General features: G+C 38.6%; 1 protein-coding gene across 1 annotated transcript in view; it reads right to left on the reverse strand.

The window, feature by feature from the left end:
* The window catches only part of LOC114661187 (myosin-16), a 71,541-nt gene that overhangs the window by 41,050 nt on the left and 12,431 nt on the right, over positions 1-18,060 (reverse strand). The window contains exons 7-16 of the mRNA XM_051933360.1: positions 17,003-17,066; positions 15,342-15,440; positions 13,929-14,032; positions 12,289-12,427; positions 9,521-9,789; positions 9,260-9,430; positions 8,998-9,174; positions 8,028-8,213; positions 2,791-2,878; positions 2,187-2,304 (exon numbers count right to left, since the gene is read on the reverse strand). Of these exons, the coding sequence (XP_051789320.1) occupies positions 2,187-2,304; positions 2,791-2,878; positions 8,028-8,213; positions 8,998-9,174; positions 9,260-9,430; positions 9,521-9,789; positions 12,289-12,427; positions 13,929-14,032; positions 15,342-15,440; positions 17,003-17,066 (1,415 nt within the window). The remainder of the gene's footprint in view (positions 1-2,186; positions 2,305-2,790; positions 2,879-8,027; positions 8,214-8,997; positions 9,175-9,259; positions 9,431-9,520; positions 9,790-12,288; positions 12,428-13,928; positions 14,033-15,341; positions 15,441-17,002; positions 17,067-18,060) is intronic.

The following is an 18,060-nucleotide window of genomic DNA, read 5'->3' on the forward strand; positions in this document are numbered from 1 at the left end:
AGCAATCATCAGCCGATTCATTCATTTCCAGAGACCGGTCCTCCATTATAGATTTGTGAGCATCCAGAGTTTACTAAAGCCACAAGAATGAGATATTATGAAACACGGAGTCTGCTTAAGTCAGTCAGTCATTTGCTAACCTGCTCTGTCCTGAATATGCTCATGGGGGTCTGCTGGAGCCTATCCCAGCTACAATAGGGTGCAAGGCAGGGAAAAAACCCTGGACGGGGTGCCAGTCCATTGCAGGGCACACACACATCCACACACCAAGCACACATGAGGGCCAATTTAGGATCACCAGTTCACCTAACCTGCATGTTTTTGGACTGTGGGAGGAAAGTAAAAGAGCCAAACACCTCAAACAGCAGCAAAGTAGTTGCATTTGCTGAGGAACAAGTAGGGAGCATATGAGCATGTGAACGATGTTAAGGGCAAGGCAGTGGACATGTCAGGGAGGTAGCACAGATGGGAGAATTTTCAAGGGAAGAAAATATTTTGTATACATTACTTTTACAAACATGCTACATCAAAGTACATTTCAACTATTTTTTTAACTTTTGTATTTATTTTATAACTTTTATACTGTGTAGTGTTGTGGTGATGCTAACCAAATGCAACTTCAAGAATAGAACGTTGCCCTATTGTCTGATGAGAATTAGATAGATAGATAGATAGATAGATAGATAGATAGATAGATAGATAGATAGATAGATAGATAGATAGATAGATAGATAGATAGATACTTTATGAATCCCAAGGGGAAATTCAAATTTAAATTTGAACAAATTAAATAAATTTAAACAAAGAAGCGTTGAATTAAAATGAGAACGTAAACCTGTTTCAAAATACACTGTGCTGCTTTTGTTGTTTTTTGTGTATTGTAAACTTATAGGTCAGAAGCTACTACAAAGTATACATGACAACTAAAATGTATGTAGAGAAAAAACTTGGACAATACTGTTTGAACCTTTACAGACAATCTGCACGGTATCTGCTATTAGTGTTCTCAAACATTAATGGACTTGATGAATCTCTTGTATTTAAATTAAAGAAATTAAAGAGTTTGTACCATAAATATCCTTAATAATAATATTCGTAACTATTTATCTTTGGTTCTTTTTGCTAAAGAATTTTTTTAAAAGGAAATGATGTGAGAAGTTAAGCAAAATGACACTGTGAGAGGGACTTTAAAGTCACAGTGCTTATGGGCAACTTCAGAACACAGCAAGAGAGAAAAGAAGTTAAACTCATGCTAAATTGTAACACATTACAACATGGTTTAAAGTCAGAAGTCAAGCAAAATGACACCTTTTATTGCCTCAAAAGCTTGCATATTGTAATCTTTTTAGTTAGCCAATAAAAGGTGTCATTTTGCATGACTTCTCACTACATTCATAATAGCTAACACGGTACAACACCCTAGTACTACAAACATGGTTTATATTGAGACAATAGTTTTATGGCCAGATATGAGGATTGTTTGCATCTCTCAGACTGTCCCAGACAACCTGACTACAGACCCACACTGTATTGAAAAACTCATCAGAAACTTCAAAAGACTTTGTTGGACAGTTATCTTATCAGAAGATCTTCACCATACATTGTTCTCCTCTGTTGCTAAATGAACCTTAGCCTGGAGAGGTCTATTAATTTTTTACATCTATGATTTCTCACTTAAAGGTTTTCCAGTGCTGTATCTGTCCTGGTGTCTATATAGATTCTGGATTACATCTCGCCTGAAGAAGGGGCCTGAGTTGCCTCGAAAGCTTGCATATTGTAATCTTTCGAGTTAGCCAATTAAAGGTGTCATTTTGCTTAACTTCTCACTACATCTATAATGGCTAACATGGTACAACACCCGAGTACTAAAAGGAAATGATTAATTTTCTGTTAACTGAGAGATTTGTTTTATGAAGATGCCATGAGACTGTTTTTAAAACCGTTTTGTCTTTTCAAATAAGATTTAATCATTACAGCTTGCCTGAAGAAGGGGCCTGAGTTGCCTCAAAAGCTTCCATATTGTAATCTTTTTAGTTAGCCAATAAAACGTGTCATTTTGCTTGACTTTTCACTACATTCATAATGGCTAACACGGTACAACACCCTAGTACTATAAATACGATGTGAAAGATGAATTATTTGAACAACATTTGGGGTTTTATTTCCACATTGAACTTTGAGGTTACCGTTGCTTGAACTCTGGATACTGTAGCCTGTTGGGAAAGCCTTTCCTGCAGATACGAATGCCTTCCAGCACACCGTTACAAGCCAGCTGATGTAAAATCAGAAAGGCATCAACGACACCTGAAGGAACATTGTGAAAGAGGGTCATCTTTAGCATTTGTTCAGCAGGATTAACACAGAAGCATGCAGGTTGTCTGCATAGCAGAACTGGTTTCAGTATAAATCCTAACTTGATTACATCTTGCCTGAAGAAGGGGCCTGAGTTGCCTCGAAAGCTTGCATATTGTAATCTTTTTATTTAGCCAATAAAAGGTGTCATTTTGCTTGGCCTTTCTCTACATTCATAATGGCTAACACGGTACAACACCCTACTATTACTAACTTGTAATAAATTATGCAATTTTTAGACTGTAAATAATTTATAATGTTACTATATAATATAATGCATGCAACACAATCTCTCTCAGACATATCTAACACCTTAAATGAAAAGTTTATACAATAGACTGGTTGAAAATATACTTTTTAAAGCTTCTGACATACATTGTTTGTCTATTTGATGTGGCTAGCCATGCATAGCAGTAATATTCCCAGTGATCACCTCACCTGATTGCTTAAATTCATTTGGCACAATGCAGCGGACAAAGTGGGGGGCAGTACTACGCAGAGTGGTCATCAGCTTGTTCAGTTGTTCCTATGGAAGTGATAAAAAAACATTACAGTGATGTAAGTTTTAATATGAAAATTTGACCTAAAGCTGTCTTTGTTCTGCTTATTTCTAGATGGACTTCAGAATGCATTATGGAAGTTAATAACCTGAAAGAACCTCGTAGCCCACAGATTTCAAGAAAAATCAGAGGTTTATCTTCAAAGGCTTGTGGATTTACAGTAAATACTGGGTTTTAGTTATTGCTTTACTTTATCAATTTTATTCACATTTTACATTATTGTGCACACACACTACTTAAAAAATGAAAGGTAATTTTTCTCAAATTTCTTTTCAAACACGGGATTTGAGTAGAACTCTAAATACAAGATGAATTTGGCTCATTACTTTAAAGTAGCTGATCACAAATAAAAACGCAAAATATAGAAGTGAGTTTTGTGGGCAGACGACTCAATCCAGGAAACCAGTGTGCATTGGCATGTTCATATTCACATTTTCTAGGTATGTGCCACATGGGAGAGATGTAAAACATGTACACACTAAAGAGCATGGACTATCATTAGGATGAAGGCTTTATCCAAGGTGACTTACAACATTTGACATACAGTTGGTTACATTTCTTTTGTTATTCTAATTGGAGCACAAGCAGGTGAAGTGACTTGCTCATGGCCACATAGTGTCAGTAAGGGGATTTTTAACTTAGAGCCTCAGGATTTGAAGTCCAAATCCTTGACCGCTGCAAGGAGTGGTCAGTCCGGAATGTCTGAAAATGTATAGTAATAATTAGGAATGTATGAGTGTTGCTGTTATAAATGGAATTCATGCTCTGTTTCAGATGGAAATATAGCCAAGTTTATTAATTTCACAATTAAATTAGCATTTAAAACTCCTGTCTGCATGTGAATTGTGGGCTTGAAGCTTATGACAGTGAACTTCCTGGTGTCTTGTAAGAATATGGCTAGAACTGCTGTGCCTGTCAAGATCTGGTATGATTTGGGGTCCTCAAAGTGTTTATTTCCATCGTTAGGCCCAGTGTTGCTAGGGGCGTGGCCTCTGAGGTTGGTACCCAGACATAATCAGTGAGGGACAGCTGTGAGGGCAAATCCTTATCTGACCTGCGGGTACCAAATCTCTGAAGTATTCCTTTTTTCAGTGCTGTTTTCCTTCTGTTTTAATGTTCTGTTGACCACAATTATTGGCTCTCATATTGGGCTTTGGTTTTGTTTTGTTGTTTATGCACTTCTTCCATTTTTTGCTCAAAACTTTATCTGCTACTTCACTGACAGAACTGTGCTATTCAATCCTTTTATTTGTGGAATTTGTGATGTGTTTGCATACTTTGTGTTAATCTCAAGTCAGTTCAGTGTGGCTGCTGTTCTTTACCACGGATGCTCCTTGTCTCCTGTACTGTTGGTGAATTTTGGGTATGGGGTATTAAGATGCAGTTAAGACTCAGAGATTATCTCTTTATTGCCGTGAAAAGTCAAGCAAAATGACACCTTTTATTGGCTAACTAAAAAGATTACAATATGCAATCTTTTGAGGCAACTCAGGCCCCTTCTTCAGGCAAGCTGGTGATGGTAATCACAAGGGTTTCTTTACATCTTGCCTGAAGAAGGGGCCTGAGTTGCCTCGAAAGCTTGCATATTGTAATTTTTTTAGTTAGCCAATAAAAGGTGTCATTTTGCTTGACTTTTCACTACATTCATAATGGTTAACACGGTACAAGACCTTAGTACTACTCTTTATGGCCTAAATTCTATTTTTCATTTGCATTTTATACAGCACCTTTGATGTTTATTTGGGGCTACTACAGAACCCCATCTCTCTTGAATTGCTTGGTAAGCTGAATCCTGTTAAAAGTATTTTTTAAAGACTACATTTACATTTTGTCACAACAAGAAAAAATCCACTTTGCAACTGAGCTGACCTATGCAAATCTCAGCATGAGCTGCATTCAGAATCAGGGCTGTTTTCAAATAATGCGTCAGCAAAAATATCCTGTGCAATTTCTTTTGGTAATGCATCCTAAATTCTCAATGATGGCAAACAAATCTACAAAATAATGGCATGAAAAACAGATACTGAGCAGAGAAAAGCTGTTTAGAAGTAAAGCATAGTGAATTTGAAAAAGTGCAGGTTCAAAAGCCGCCATGATTTTGACAGGCAGTAAATATTCCGCAGCAGTGCGGAGACTGGGATCTGTTTACAGCATGGTGAAAATGTCAAATATAAAAGATATATGCATTGTCAATAATAATTTTCAATATACAATATGTTACTCTAAACATTCCGTGGGGACAAAGTCATCTCACTGCAGCAAATCATTTACAGTAACTCATAAACTTTCTTTTGTGCTTTATTTTCTTTGTTTTATATTGCACCATTCACAATGAGTACAATAAAGCTTATTGCTAAGGCTTTGCATGTCTTATAATTATAAAAAAAAAAAAAAAGATGATCGGGACAAAGAGGAGGCAAACGTCGTATCTACTGGAGTGTCCTGGGGAGACAACTGATGGAATCCAACCTCAGGACACCAAAAATAATGAGCTTAGTCTTTACAATCAGTCTGTCATTAACAGATAACTCTGATTTTTCAGCCAGGGGCTATAGAAGAAGATGGAACATTAAAGAAGAACACTAAGGTTATTTGTTATTGTATTTTATAGTTTCTGCCAAGGGTAAAGGTGATCTTTAAGCCTTGTGCTTTCAGGAGATTTTCCATTGCAGAACAACAGCTGGATGCTGACACATTCTCCCAGCCCTGTCAGCTCTTAACAGTCAATGAACTGCAGCTAATGGATTTGACTAATTTGAGTGAGCCAACATTGTCTAATTCATACCCTCTTGCTTTTTTAATTTCCTGATTGGGCTATTTTGCTTTCCATTCTATTTAATTTAGGCATTGATGTTAAATTATTTCTATTTTTGTCAGCCATTAGTCCTTGCTTTAAGCCTTTGTTAGCCATAATGGGTGATTCAAGTTTCCCCTCCAAATTATGTTATTGTAGCAATATTTAATGTAGTGCATAATCATTAATTGATAATGCCAAGTGTGAAATTGATACTGTGCTTTAAGCCAGGGATGAGTATGTGTGGTCCTGGTGGGTCGCAGTGACTGCAGAGACTTGATTGACCCCATCTTTTAATATGTATATAATTTATGCACGTTATTATATTTGATCTCCTTCAGTTCATTTTTAAATCTATTTTAGTACCTGCTATTAGAAATACGGATTTTTGAGAAATACCTGAGTAATTCTTTTCTGTTTCTATAGGAGATTCTCACATGGAACTGATTAACAGTTATTTTTTAATGCTGAGTCTAAGAATGTGACTGCTCCTCATATAAAGAGTGCATTTGTACATCAACACCCATGAAATCTATCATCCATCCATTATCCAAACCGCTATATCCTAACTACAGGGTCACAGGGGTCTGCTGGAGCCAATCCCAGCTAACACAGGGCGCAAGGCAGGAAACAAACCCCAGGCAGGGTGCCAGCCCACCACAGGGCTGAAATCTATCATTTATTTTGAAAAAGACATGCATAATGTAAGTGAACAATTTTGTTGGCCCAGTACGAATTCTGCAATGGCACAAACTTGAATTGACTTCAGTGAATTCAGTAATAAATCGTGCCACACACACACAAGCAGGGGGCATCTTCCAGGTTTCTGTTCTGCTTGTAATTCCGGCTGATGTCACTGGTTGGTGCTGTCATTTATGCCTTTCGCTCATCAGAAAAGACAGAAGCACAAGGAGCTGTAGAGTCAGTTGTGCTTCTCGTCTCTTCCTCCCTGTAAATCAGGTGGGTCTTCCACAGTTCCTGGTGGTTGAATCGAATGCGCTAGACACTTGATTGGTGTTACTTGTGGTTTTGTTGCACTTTTGCTGTTTTGATTCTCTGGATTTTTGTCTGTTTTGCTGTGTTTTTTGACTTTGCCTTTGGATTGTGTATTGGCATTTGTTCACCTTTGCTGGCAACTCCTTTATGCCTTTTGTGCTATTTGGAGCTTTACAGTGTAACAGAGCATTTTGTAACAATAAAATGTTTTATTTTATGAAGATCCTGCGTTTCTCCCTATATCGGGGTTTGATGGGAAATTCTACCCTAGTGGACATTTTTTTTAGTCATAGCAGCGTCTGCATAAGACGTTACTAGAAGAGCAGCACACTGGCAAAAACATTTTTCTTTTTAGCCCATTTTACCATTATCAACCTGCCAATTAAACAGGGTTCATTCACCCTGCGGTTCCCTTACACTTTAATTTTGTCTTGTTCTCATATTACAGTGGCGTAGTCATCAAGATTCTCTGCAAGATGAATGCATCCAGTGAACCTTGTGACAGACGGCATGTGAAGCCTTGCGGGAGGAAAGAACCTCTGGATAATGCCAGGTACTCTTGTCATGCCATAAGAAAGACACTGTAGTGGCATTCCTCTTAATGTTTAAATACACCGCCAACAGACATCGCTGGCAGAGTAATGTGCACATACACTTGCACCTTTCCTCACCGGCAAGGCACAGAGTGTGTACTATAACTTCTACAAATAAGCCGCAGAGGATTACTGCATACTAAAGGCAGAAATTCTCACCCACTACAGAGGTGACTGGCAATCAGCAATCCAGTACCTACTGCGAGTGGTGGTTCAATCTGGAGAGACCGTCCCAATCACAAGCTTTTGACTTGTGGGGCAGGCTGACTTGATGGCTTTTCTCAGACGCAGAGAAAATTTGATTGAGAAAGTAGTGGAGATCATCGCGCGTGACTGCCTTATTAATACTCTCCCAGAAAGTTCCCTGCCACACTTGGATGGATATGAACAGTCTGGGGGAGACAATTGAATGTCACCATTGTAGTGCCCCAACACTTCATCTTTGTCTGCTTCTGTTAATACAACAGGTTAATAAGCCTAAAAGCAAAAACTCACATTGCCAGACTCTGGTTGAAAAAGTGAAATGCAACAGGCAAAGCAATGCTGTGTTTCTGCAATTGCTTATCTCTGCTTAAAAATCATACTTTTTAAGAAATTCTATACACATTTAAGCTTTAGCAGGTGAAAGGAAATGGACAACATAACTTTTGCCAAACCTTTTCAGAGTATCTTTGAAACTTTCTAATTCTTAAAAGCGGAACAGATCACTAAACTTTAAAAGCAAAGACGCACCCTGTAGAAAGCTGAGACAGTCTGGAAAGAAGACCCTTTCTTTTGCTTCTTGGCACCAGCTGCAGCTTCCTCCTCTTTGAAGAGAATAGCCAGCAGGCTCATGGATGATTTCTGGAACAGGCCCACTACTGTCTCATTGAGGGGGTCCTTGTTTTTCTCCAGCCATCCTGTAATGTTATAACCCACCTAAAAGATAGATGCGGAAGACAGAGAAATCAGAATTTTGATACGCAATAAATAATGGAAGAAGGTGTTCACCATGAAAGGTGTTATGTAAGTTTTATGATTAATTAACCAATTAGTTCATCAGACATGTTCTCTGTTCTAATAATAAACAGCAACACTTTCTTGGGCACAATTGCTGTAGCATTTAAGACAGAAGTTGGATTTTGTTTGACCTCCCTGACTTGACCTGCCAGAAATGTCATGAATTTAAGTTGGGCTACATTAGCCCAATTACAGTGTCAGTGTTCTCAGTGCAGGATTTACGTATAAGCTACACAAGCTATAGCTTAGGGCCCCCGCCTTCTTAGGTGCCCCCAAAACAAATTGTCCAAGTGAGCAATTGTCATATATACTTAAATATACTACAGCATTATTTATCCCAATCAGGCCCAGCCTTAGGCATAGGCGAAGTAGGCGACCGCCTAGGGCCCTAGATCGACTCCTTGGTCTAATTTTCACACATTTCACAGAGCTTCCAGGGGGGGCTCTGGACCCCCCTTTCGCCTAGGGCCCCATAATACCTAAGACCGGGCCTGAGTGTTCTGATTCAGGGTCCTGGAGTTGATCTCATTGAGGGAGAGCGCTTAGACTTATTAATAATGCAACCATATTGGTCAGAATTCTTGACATTGTTAGTTGTTCAAAAATGGCGTATTAGTATCATAAATAATCTGCTTTGGATTTCAGTTTTCTTGCTCATTCTTGCTTTCATTCACTCATATTTTTAGAGTAAAACTTTGCTTACAGTTCCAGCATAGTGCACCAGCTCAAAGTGTGCCTCGGGACCCTTCTTTCCACCCTTTGGCTTAAGGAAGTTGTTAGACTTGCCCAGATGATTGTCATAGAGGGCAGCCTTGAAAGTGGCATCGGTGGCTTTTGGGAACACGCACTGCTCTTCCAGAATGGAGAATACACCCATAGGCTGTACAATAAAGAAACAGGATGAATTATTATTCAAAATTTGAGACAACTGAGTAAAAAAAAAAAAAATGTTAATAAAAATTCACCTTCTCAAGCAGCTCAATGCAGGCTTGCAAGTCCAGCCCAAAGTCAATGAACACCCAGTCAATGCCCTCCTTCTTATATTCTTCTTGCTCCAAGACAAACATGTGATGGTTGAAAAACTGTTGCAGCTTTTCATTGGTGAAGTTGATACACAGTTGCTCAAAGCTGTTAAACTAGCAAAAAACAAAAAGAAAAAGAAATTATCATTTGTCCTCACCCAATGGGAAACCCCTATGCCTAAAGAAAACATTTTTGTGGTTCACCTCAAAGATCTCAAAACCAGCAATGTCCAGCACACCAATAAAGTACTGACGTTGCATCTTGGTGTCTAAGGTCTTATTGATCCTGGTGACCATCCACTTGAACATCCGGTCATAAACAGCCTTGGCCAAGGCACCAATTGAATAGTTGCACTGATCATGGTTCTGGCCCTTTTGCACAAATTCATTGCCCACTTTGACACGAGGCCTGGTTATGCCCTTCTGTAAATCCCCTGAATTGAGACCCATCAGGTGGGCAACTTTGTCAGCCACTAGAGAAGGGAGATAAAAAAACACAAATGGGTCATTGCAAAAGGAGGCCTTAGTCACTCGCATGTGACACTTTTTAAAACATTAAGGTGGGAGTTTTACTGTAGAGTGCAATCAGTCAGTCATATGTTTTGTTTTGTGTACACTTTTTAAAATTTATCATCATGTTCTATTTTTTTTATGTTACTTTGTAAAATACTACATTCAAGTTATACTCTATATAGTCTACACATAAAACATTACTTATATAATGTTACAGCATCCTTATTTAAATCATCCATTCATTGCGTTTCAGCAGAAAAAAAACAAATTCCCCATTGGGGTCAAATAAAGTGCTATCTATCTATCTATCTATCTATCTATCTATCTATCTATCTATCTATCTATCTATCTATCTATCTATCTATCTATCTATCTATCTATCTATGTATTTATCTATCTATCTATTATATAGTGCCCTTCACATCTATCTATCTATCTATCTATCTATCTATCTATCTATCTATCTATCTATCTATCTATCTATCTATCTATCTATTATATAGTGCCCTTCACATCTATCTATCTATCTATCTATCTATCTATCTATCTATCTATCTATCTATCTATCTATCTATGTATTTATCTATCTATCTATTATATAGTGCCCTTCACATCTATCTATCTATCTATCTATCTATCTATCTATCTATCTATCTATCTATCTATCTATCTATCTATCTATCTATTATATAGTGCCCTTCACATCTATCTATCTATCTATCTATCTATCTATCTATCTATCTATCTATCTATCTATCTATCTATCTATCTATCTATCTATATTATATAGTGCCTTTCACATCTATCTATCTATCTATCTATCTATCTATCTATCTATCTATCTATCTATCTATCTATCTATAAGTTACTTTCAGATACAGTATCATCTGCATGATATAATTGTATTTGAGGTACAACTAATATACTGACAGCTTTGGTTATTATTAGTATCACCATCTGGGTGACACAGGGCTATTTCACATTTCTCTTTATTTAGACATAAATAATCACTTTTTAGTTACTGCTCAGGATTTGTATGGGGTAAAATGGGACAGTCAGATGTGTCATATAGGTAAAAATTAGAATAATGATTAGAATCCATGGACAGCATTATTAAGACAGCAGCAGCAGGCCCCAGTCTTAAATTTGGAGAAGGGACAGAACTCTGGTTGGCTGGTAAGTAGGCAGACATCACCAGTTGCACAGTTCATGTTGGATCCCTAAAAGAACTTGGGGTGCTAAAGAGGCTAGTATTGTACTGAAGGTGATTCTAGTGGATCAGCCACCTGGATGATGCAACAGGAGCCTTTTTGCGCCAGTGTGGTCATAAAATATTAAGTGGTGAAGGCTTGAGAGAAATAGCAAGTTAGAGAGAGGGGATGATTAGGGGGCCAGAATGACCAGGTAGTGGTGGGCAATTTAGCCAGGACATTGGGTTGCACCCCACTCTTTTCAAAGGATGCCCAGGGATCTTTTCTGACCAGAGAAAGTCAGGACCTCAGTTTTGCATTTCATCCAAAGGACAGCACCATTTTTACAGCACAGTGTCCCCATCACTGGACTGCAGCTTTGGGATCCAGATTCACACAACAGAGTAAGCGACCCCTGCTGGCTTCACCAACGTGTCTTCCAGCATCAACCCAGGCTTTTCCTAGATGGTCTCCCATCCAAGTACTGGCCGGGCCCGAACAGGCTTAGCTTCAGGTGGATGGCCTCTTCTGAAGTGCAGGTGAGAGAGTGAGTACAGAAACTGACAACAATAGGAGTAGGGTTTAAATTAAGCAATGTAAGACCACTCTGCAGGGTGGTATAATATGTAAAAAAGATTTGAACATGTGATCAATTCTACTGCAGAGTGCAAAGATGAAATAGTAAGCTTTGTGAGTTTAGTGTTTTTGTGGTGGTTACATCATTGCACCCCCTAATTCTACTGTTTCCTTACGTCTACTGCAGTATCCACACAGTTAAAGAGCTGGTAGGTGCTTCTTCCCTAGTAATTATTTTAGGTTGAATTGTTTTTGTTGTTGCCTGCTTAGACCACTCGATTAGATCTCAGAGACTTCAAATAATTAACAGATTTGTTCCCTTTCAGGCTAACTATTGGTACATTAGGTAGCAATGATATTTTTATGGATTTTCCAAAAATCAGAAAAACAAGGAAAGAAACAAGAATTTGGTGACTTTTAAATTCTGGCAGCAGTGGGAAAGTCACAAAGTGAAAGTGCAATGCTCAGATTAAAGCAGCACTTTCTTCCATGTACATCCCTTTATGTTATGCATTTAAAAGGAACAGAAAGGTATGTCTGAGGGCCACTGCCTAGCCTCTATAACAATGAGGCCAATTTGAAAATTGCATGAAATTTCATGTGGAAGTCTTCATCTGCATTTATAGCAGATAATCTTTTTAATGTGAAAAAGCAGAATTGTGTGTCATGTGTTTAACATAAATAATACAATACCCTCAGTTGTGTCAACATCTGCCTGCTCCTCTCTTGGCTTCTGCTTGAATTTCATGTTGCCAAAATGCATGATGGCTCCTGTTAGCTTGTACACTGAGTCCTTCTCTTCTAGGGTGAAGCCCAAGACGTCAAAGGCAACCTAGCAGAAATATCAGTGAAAAACATGCATAACAGATTTGAGATTTTCAAAATAAGTTCCCCTCTTCAAACACTGGTTTATCATCGATTTGTTCTTCCTGAGTACAAAATGATGAACATCCACTCCCACATCAGATGTAGTTACATATAGGAAGGGACAGCCAAGACTACTCTGTAACTACAGAGGCAAGACAAAGTAGTGAACTGAATTTATGTAAATATTCATCTAATCTTCATCTAGGTTACAATAATGAACAAACACATTCTGGTTTAACTAATATCGTACAAATTATTGTACTGTTCTTGTACATATTGAATACATCGTTCAAACTTTCACAGTGTAGGTTAAAAAAGGTATGCGGACCCCGAGGCTAATAGCTTCAACACAAGCTAACTGGAATCAGGACTTAGCAAACCAGGAGTCCAACCAATGAAGCAACACTGGAGGTATGGTTTAGAGCTACTTTGACCAATAAAAAAGACTCAAAACATTTTGAGTTTGCTATTCACATGAAGCATCTGCTGATGTGTGTGTCATTGAAACAGAGTAACATCTCTTCATGAGTCTACCTCACACAAAACATTAAACAGGCATGGTGTCCATGGCAGGACTCCAAGAAGGAAGACACAGCTCTTCAAAAACAACATTGTCTGAAGTTTGCCAAAGACCACTTTAACATTCCACTCTGCTATTGGGAACATGTTTTGTGGACTGAAGGTTTAATCGTTTGTGAATAATATATATTAGTGTTTAGAGCAAAAAAGAGCACCTCATACCAACATGAAAACTGCATCCCAAAGATGAAGTCTGGTGGAGGGAACATCATGATATTGGTCTGCTTTGCTGCCTCTTTTGTCTGCACAACTTTCCACCATCAAGAGGCAAATGAATTCGAGATTTATCAAGGAATCTTACAGGCTAATGTCAGTGTGGCTATCTGCAAGCTAAAACCCAGTAGAAGTTGAATGATGCAACTGGGCAATAATCCTAAACATCGAAGCAAATCCACTACAGAATGGCGTCAAGAAAAGAAAATCCGGACTGTCAGAGCCCAGACGTTAACTGAATGAAGATGCTATGCAATAACCTGAAGAGAGCCATTCTCACCAGACATCCTAAAAATGTGGAGGTAACTGAAACAGTATTGTAATGAAGAATGGTGCAAAATTCTTCCTGAACATCATGCAGGTCTGATCCGCAGCTACAGAAGAGCTTGTTAGTGGTTGCTGCTGCCAAAAGAGGTTTGACCAGCTAGTATATCCAAGGGTTCACTTACTTTTTCTACAGCACACTGTGAATGTTTGATAAAGACATAAAAGATTATAATCGTTTGTGTGTTATTAGTGTGGGCATATTGTGTTTGTCTATGCTTGTGACTTAGATGAAGATCAGATCACATTTTATGGCCAGAATAGATCACAAAACCAGGTCATTATAAAGAGCTCTCCTTCTTTTTCTTACCACTGTACATTGAAAACAAGCATCCAAGTTTTCAACTTACATCAGTGAGACACAACTCTTCACCATCATCCATATTGTCGACCACTGTGACACCCTGGCAAACCCAAACGTATTGTTTGGGGTCAGGATTTACCAATAGCATTTCTGAAAAAAAAACAACAAAGAATGTCACTAAGATTATTAATATTAGCTCTCAAATAAAATAGTTCTGCACTAATTTAAACACCACGTCATATTGTACACCAGCGAAATATGTCCCTATACTGTAAATATGTTTGTTTGAAGCATTGAGACATTTGAGAGAGACAAAAGTGTCTGAAAAATGGCAATCAGTGCAACGGAACCTATTTTTCACATGAAAACATGCTATCCAAGAACTACAATTTATCATTTGAGGCATGGCTGCCATGTTGTCAGTAATGAGATGAATTTGTCACTATTAAAAAATTACAAATGGTCTCAGTCCTTCAAACATTGCAGATTGAAATCATTTTCATTACACTCTATGCACATTGCCAAACTGCATTTGAATGCAGTTGTAAAAGATCCTTCTTCTATAATTTCTGTATCTTTCTGTCCTTCCATACCTGTTATGAATAGATCCTAAGAAATAAAGAACTCCAAAGCACATAGTCCCAGAAATGCACACTTACTGGGGAACCCACAAGCAAAGAATCCTTATATATAAAAAATATTTACTCTTACAAGAAAAATGATCTGTAATACTCTGAAGCTCCAAAGAGCACAAAAGGCATGCAATGCCTCTTAAAGGCAAGTCCAAAAGCAAATAATGTCTTAATATGGTTTCCAAAGAGAGGTCAAAAGACAAAGTAATAAGGTCAAAAAATAAAATAAATCACAAAGCACAGTTGAAAACACAAGAAAACTCACTGACTCCCTAACGCATTTTGAAATGAACCACTACTACCACTGTGGTGATAGAGGAGGGAGGGCGGTTCCTCGTGGTGATTGACGAGTGGCCCCGCCTCTTGGGGAGGAACCGCCCACAAAACACATGGACCATAACACAGGCTAAGAAAATATGGCAGAGTGTTAACAAATGTAACATTACCATAAATAAACGGCTCAACATTGAAAAAAGAACACAACAAATGGATTTGAACCTTAGCCGGAGGAGAAACCCTAGCCAAAATTTAACAGAACCAAAATAATCTAAAATAACTTTTTTTAAGCTACACCTTTTCTATTTTTAATTATATTCAAGAAGAAATATAATTTCCAAATATTCAAAATGCAGCCTAGTGGGTATAACATTGGAATGAACGCTCGGCCTCTGACTGTTTCCGAGGTGCCTGTGCTCCTGTTGTCCAAGTATGTGTGATAGCTCTGTACTATAAAGAAGATGTTCTCTGCAAAGGCACTATATAAAATGAACATGCTGGTTTGAACAAAAATAAATAAATACAGGACATGCGCAGTAAACAGATTTTACCTAGAAGTCTTGGAATTTTTCCAGAGAGGAGCTGGTAGAATATATGGTACCCTCTTTCAGCAGCTTGCTGGGAAATGACACGGGACTTTTCAAGCAGATCTATGCAAATTAAGAGTTAAATTAATTACTATTAGCAATACCTGCTTTAGATGTAAACTTCCTTCATTCTACTTTCCATTTTCTAATTCTTTCCCACTATATATAATGGGGCTCCAAAGGTGGTCCTGATAGAAGTGGAAGCTGTCACTATTTTCATGCACTAATACATAATTTTTAAGACAATCTAGTAGTAACGACGAAACTATCAAGTGTATTAATGGGGTGGCATGGGAGGTCAAAGCTCCAGCTAGCTAACTTTGATTTCTAAACTAGCCGCATTTTGTTATAATTGGTATGTTTGCTTCATTTACACTCATTGGGCAAAAGTTTAGGACCACTACACTAATACTGGGTAAGGCCTCCTGCTCTCAAAACAGCCTCGGTTCTTCATGGCATGGATTCCACAACATGATGCGAACATTCTTTTCAGATTCTGGTCCATGACAACATGATTTCATTATGCAGTTTCTGCAGGTTTGTCAGCTGCACATTCATACCGTGAGTCTCCCACTCGACCACATCTCAAAGATGTTCTATTGGATTCAGATCTGGCCACTGAAGGGCACTGAACTCATTGTCAAGTTCATTATGCCAGTTTGAGATGACTTTTGCTTTGTGACATGGTGCATTATCATGCTGGAAGTAGCCATTAGAAGATGAGTAAATTGGGGCCATGAAGGGGGTACCTGGCCACCAACAATACTCCAAAGGGCTGTATTAATTGGTAATAATAGACCCAAAGTGCGCCACGATAACATTCCCCACACCATTACACCATCACCACCAGTCTGAATTGTTGACACAAGGCAGGTTGGGTTTATGGATTCATGCTTTTGATGCCAAATTCTGACCCCACACTCTGTGTGCCACAGCAGAAATTGAGCTTCATCAAACTCATCGATTCTTCTGGTCTTCACCTGTCCAGTTTTGTTCAGCCTGTACCCACTGCATCCTCAGTTTTCTGTTCTTGGCTGACAGAAATGGAACCCAATGTGGCCTTCTGCTGTTGTAGCCCATCCACCTCAAGGTTCGACATCTTGTGCATTCTGAGATGCTTGTCTGCTCACCACAGTTGTACCAAGTGGTTATCTGAGTTTCCACCATTCTCTTCTGGCCTCTGTCATCAACAAGGCACAAGGCATTTCCATCCACAGTACTGCCACTCTCTGAATGTTTTTTGTTATTTGCCCCATCCTGAGTTAATTGTTGTGCATTTAAATCCCAGGAGATCAGCACTTACAGATGTAGTCAAACCGGCTCATCTGGCACCAACAGTTGTGCTCTGGTTGAAATCACTGGGGTCACATTTTTTCCTCATTCTGGTGTTTGATGAGAACATGAACTGAAGCTCCTGGCCTGATTTTATGCTCTGCACTGCTGCCTCATGATTGGTTGATTAGATATACAAGTGGTCCTAATAACTTGTTCAGTAAGTGTATGTCGGCTTTGCCCTGGTGCTCTGGTTTAGAAACGTGAGAGTGTCTCAGGCTCTCTCTGTCACTTTGTTAGACTTTGGATGGACTGTGCTAAATTCATGTACTTGGAAGGACAAATTTACTTACAGCTCTCAATATCAGCACCAGCCAGCTTAGCAGTGGGGCCAAAGTGGATTCGGATGAATTTACCCTAGAAAAGACAAATAAATCATCTCAGTAACGTCTGGAACAATTACAGTCAGTTGTTGTGTATGAAAATATGTGCGACTGTTAGGTGTAGTTTTGTATATCGTATGTGATGTTCTGGTTTGTCTGTGATATCTGCGCTCTCACAGAAAATGACCTTACTCATTACCTTTCTCATAAGAGAAATTAATTTAAATCATATTTTAAATATTACTGGGAGAGAATGTTGCCAACATCATATACAAGGTCTTAAATGCAATGTTTTAGGCAGCTGGAATCCTAAATGCTGTACAGTTGTGATAGTGTGCTTTCATTCAAGTACCAAATGTAATATATGTTTTGAAAGCTCTGCACTTTTATTCTTTTTAGTTTTAATCCTCCTATGCAAGGCTATGTGTAATGATAGCTGGGATTTCAAAATCTACCAGTTCTATAAACAAATATACAAAGCATAGAAACATTTTTTTTGAAAATACATAGAAAATCTCAGTTGAATGCCAAACTGTAACAGGCCTTGACGGGAGCACTGTATGTACACCTAAAAAAAATGGAGGGTTTGCTTGTCTGTCAGTCCACAGCTAACATTTCTTTGGCACTTTATACTGTTTACAGCAACATTCTTGAAGATGCTAAAGCCGTGAAAGGTTATAACCCTGAAGATCACACTTCTGGGGACAAGAAAACTGGTCACCTGCATCCTCCTGGATGTTTTACAATATCCTAAGTGTAAAAGGAAGATGAAATCCTCCTGTGATTGAATCCCGTTATTCTCTTTGTCTGCAATGCTAGTGCTAATAGCTTGAATCCAGCAGCCATACCACCTGAACTTCAGTAGAAGTCACCCACCTAAGCTAAACATTTTTGAGCCTGGCCAGTACTTGGATGGAAGACCACTTAGGAGATGCTTGGATTGCTGCTGTGTTGGTTGAGGCCAGCAGGGGGCGCTTACCCTGTGGTCTGAATGTGGGCCCCAAAGCCCCAATGCAGTGATGAGGACA

Source organism: Erpetoichthys calabaricus, chromosome 11, assembly GCF_900747795.2.
Source record: "Erpetoichthys calabaricus chromosome 11, fErpCal1.3, whole genome shotgun sequence".
NCBI classification, from domain to species: domain Eukaryota; kingdom Metazoa; phylum Chordata; class Cladistia; order Polypteriformes; family Polypteridae; genus Erpetoichthys; species Erpetoichthys calabaricus.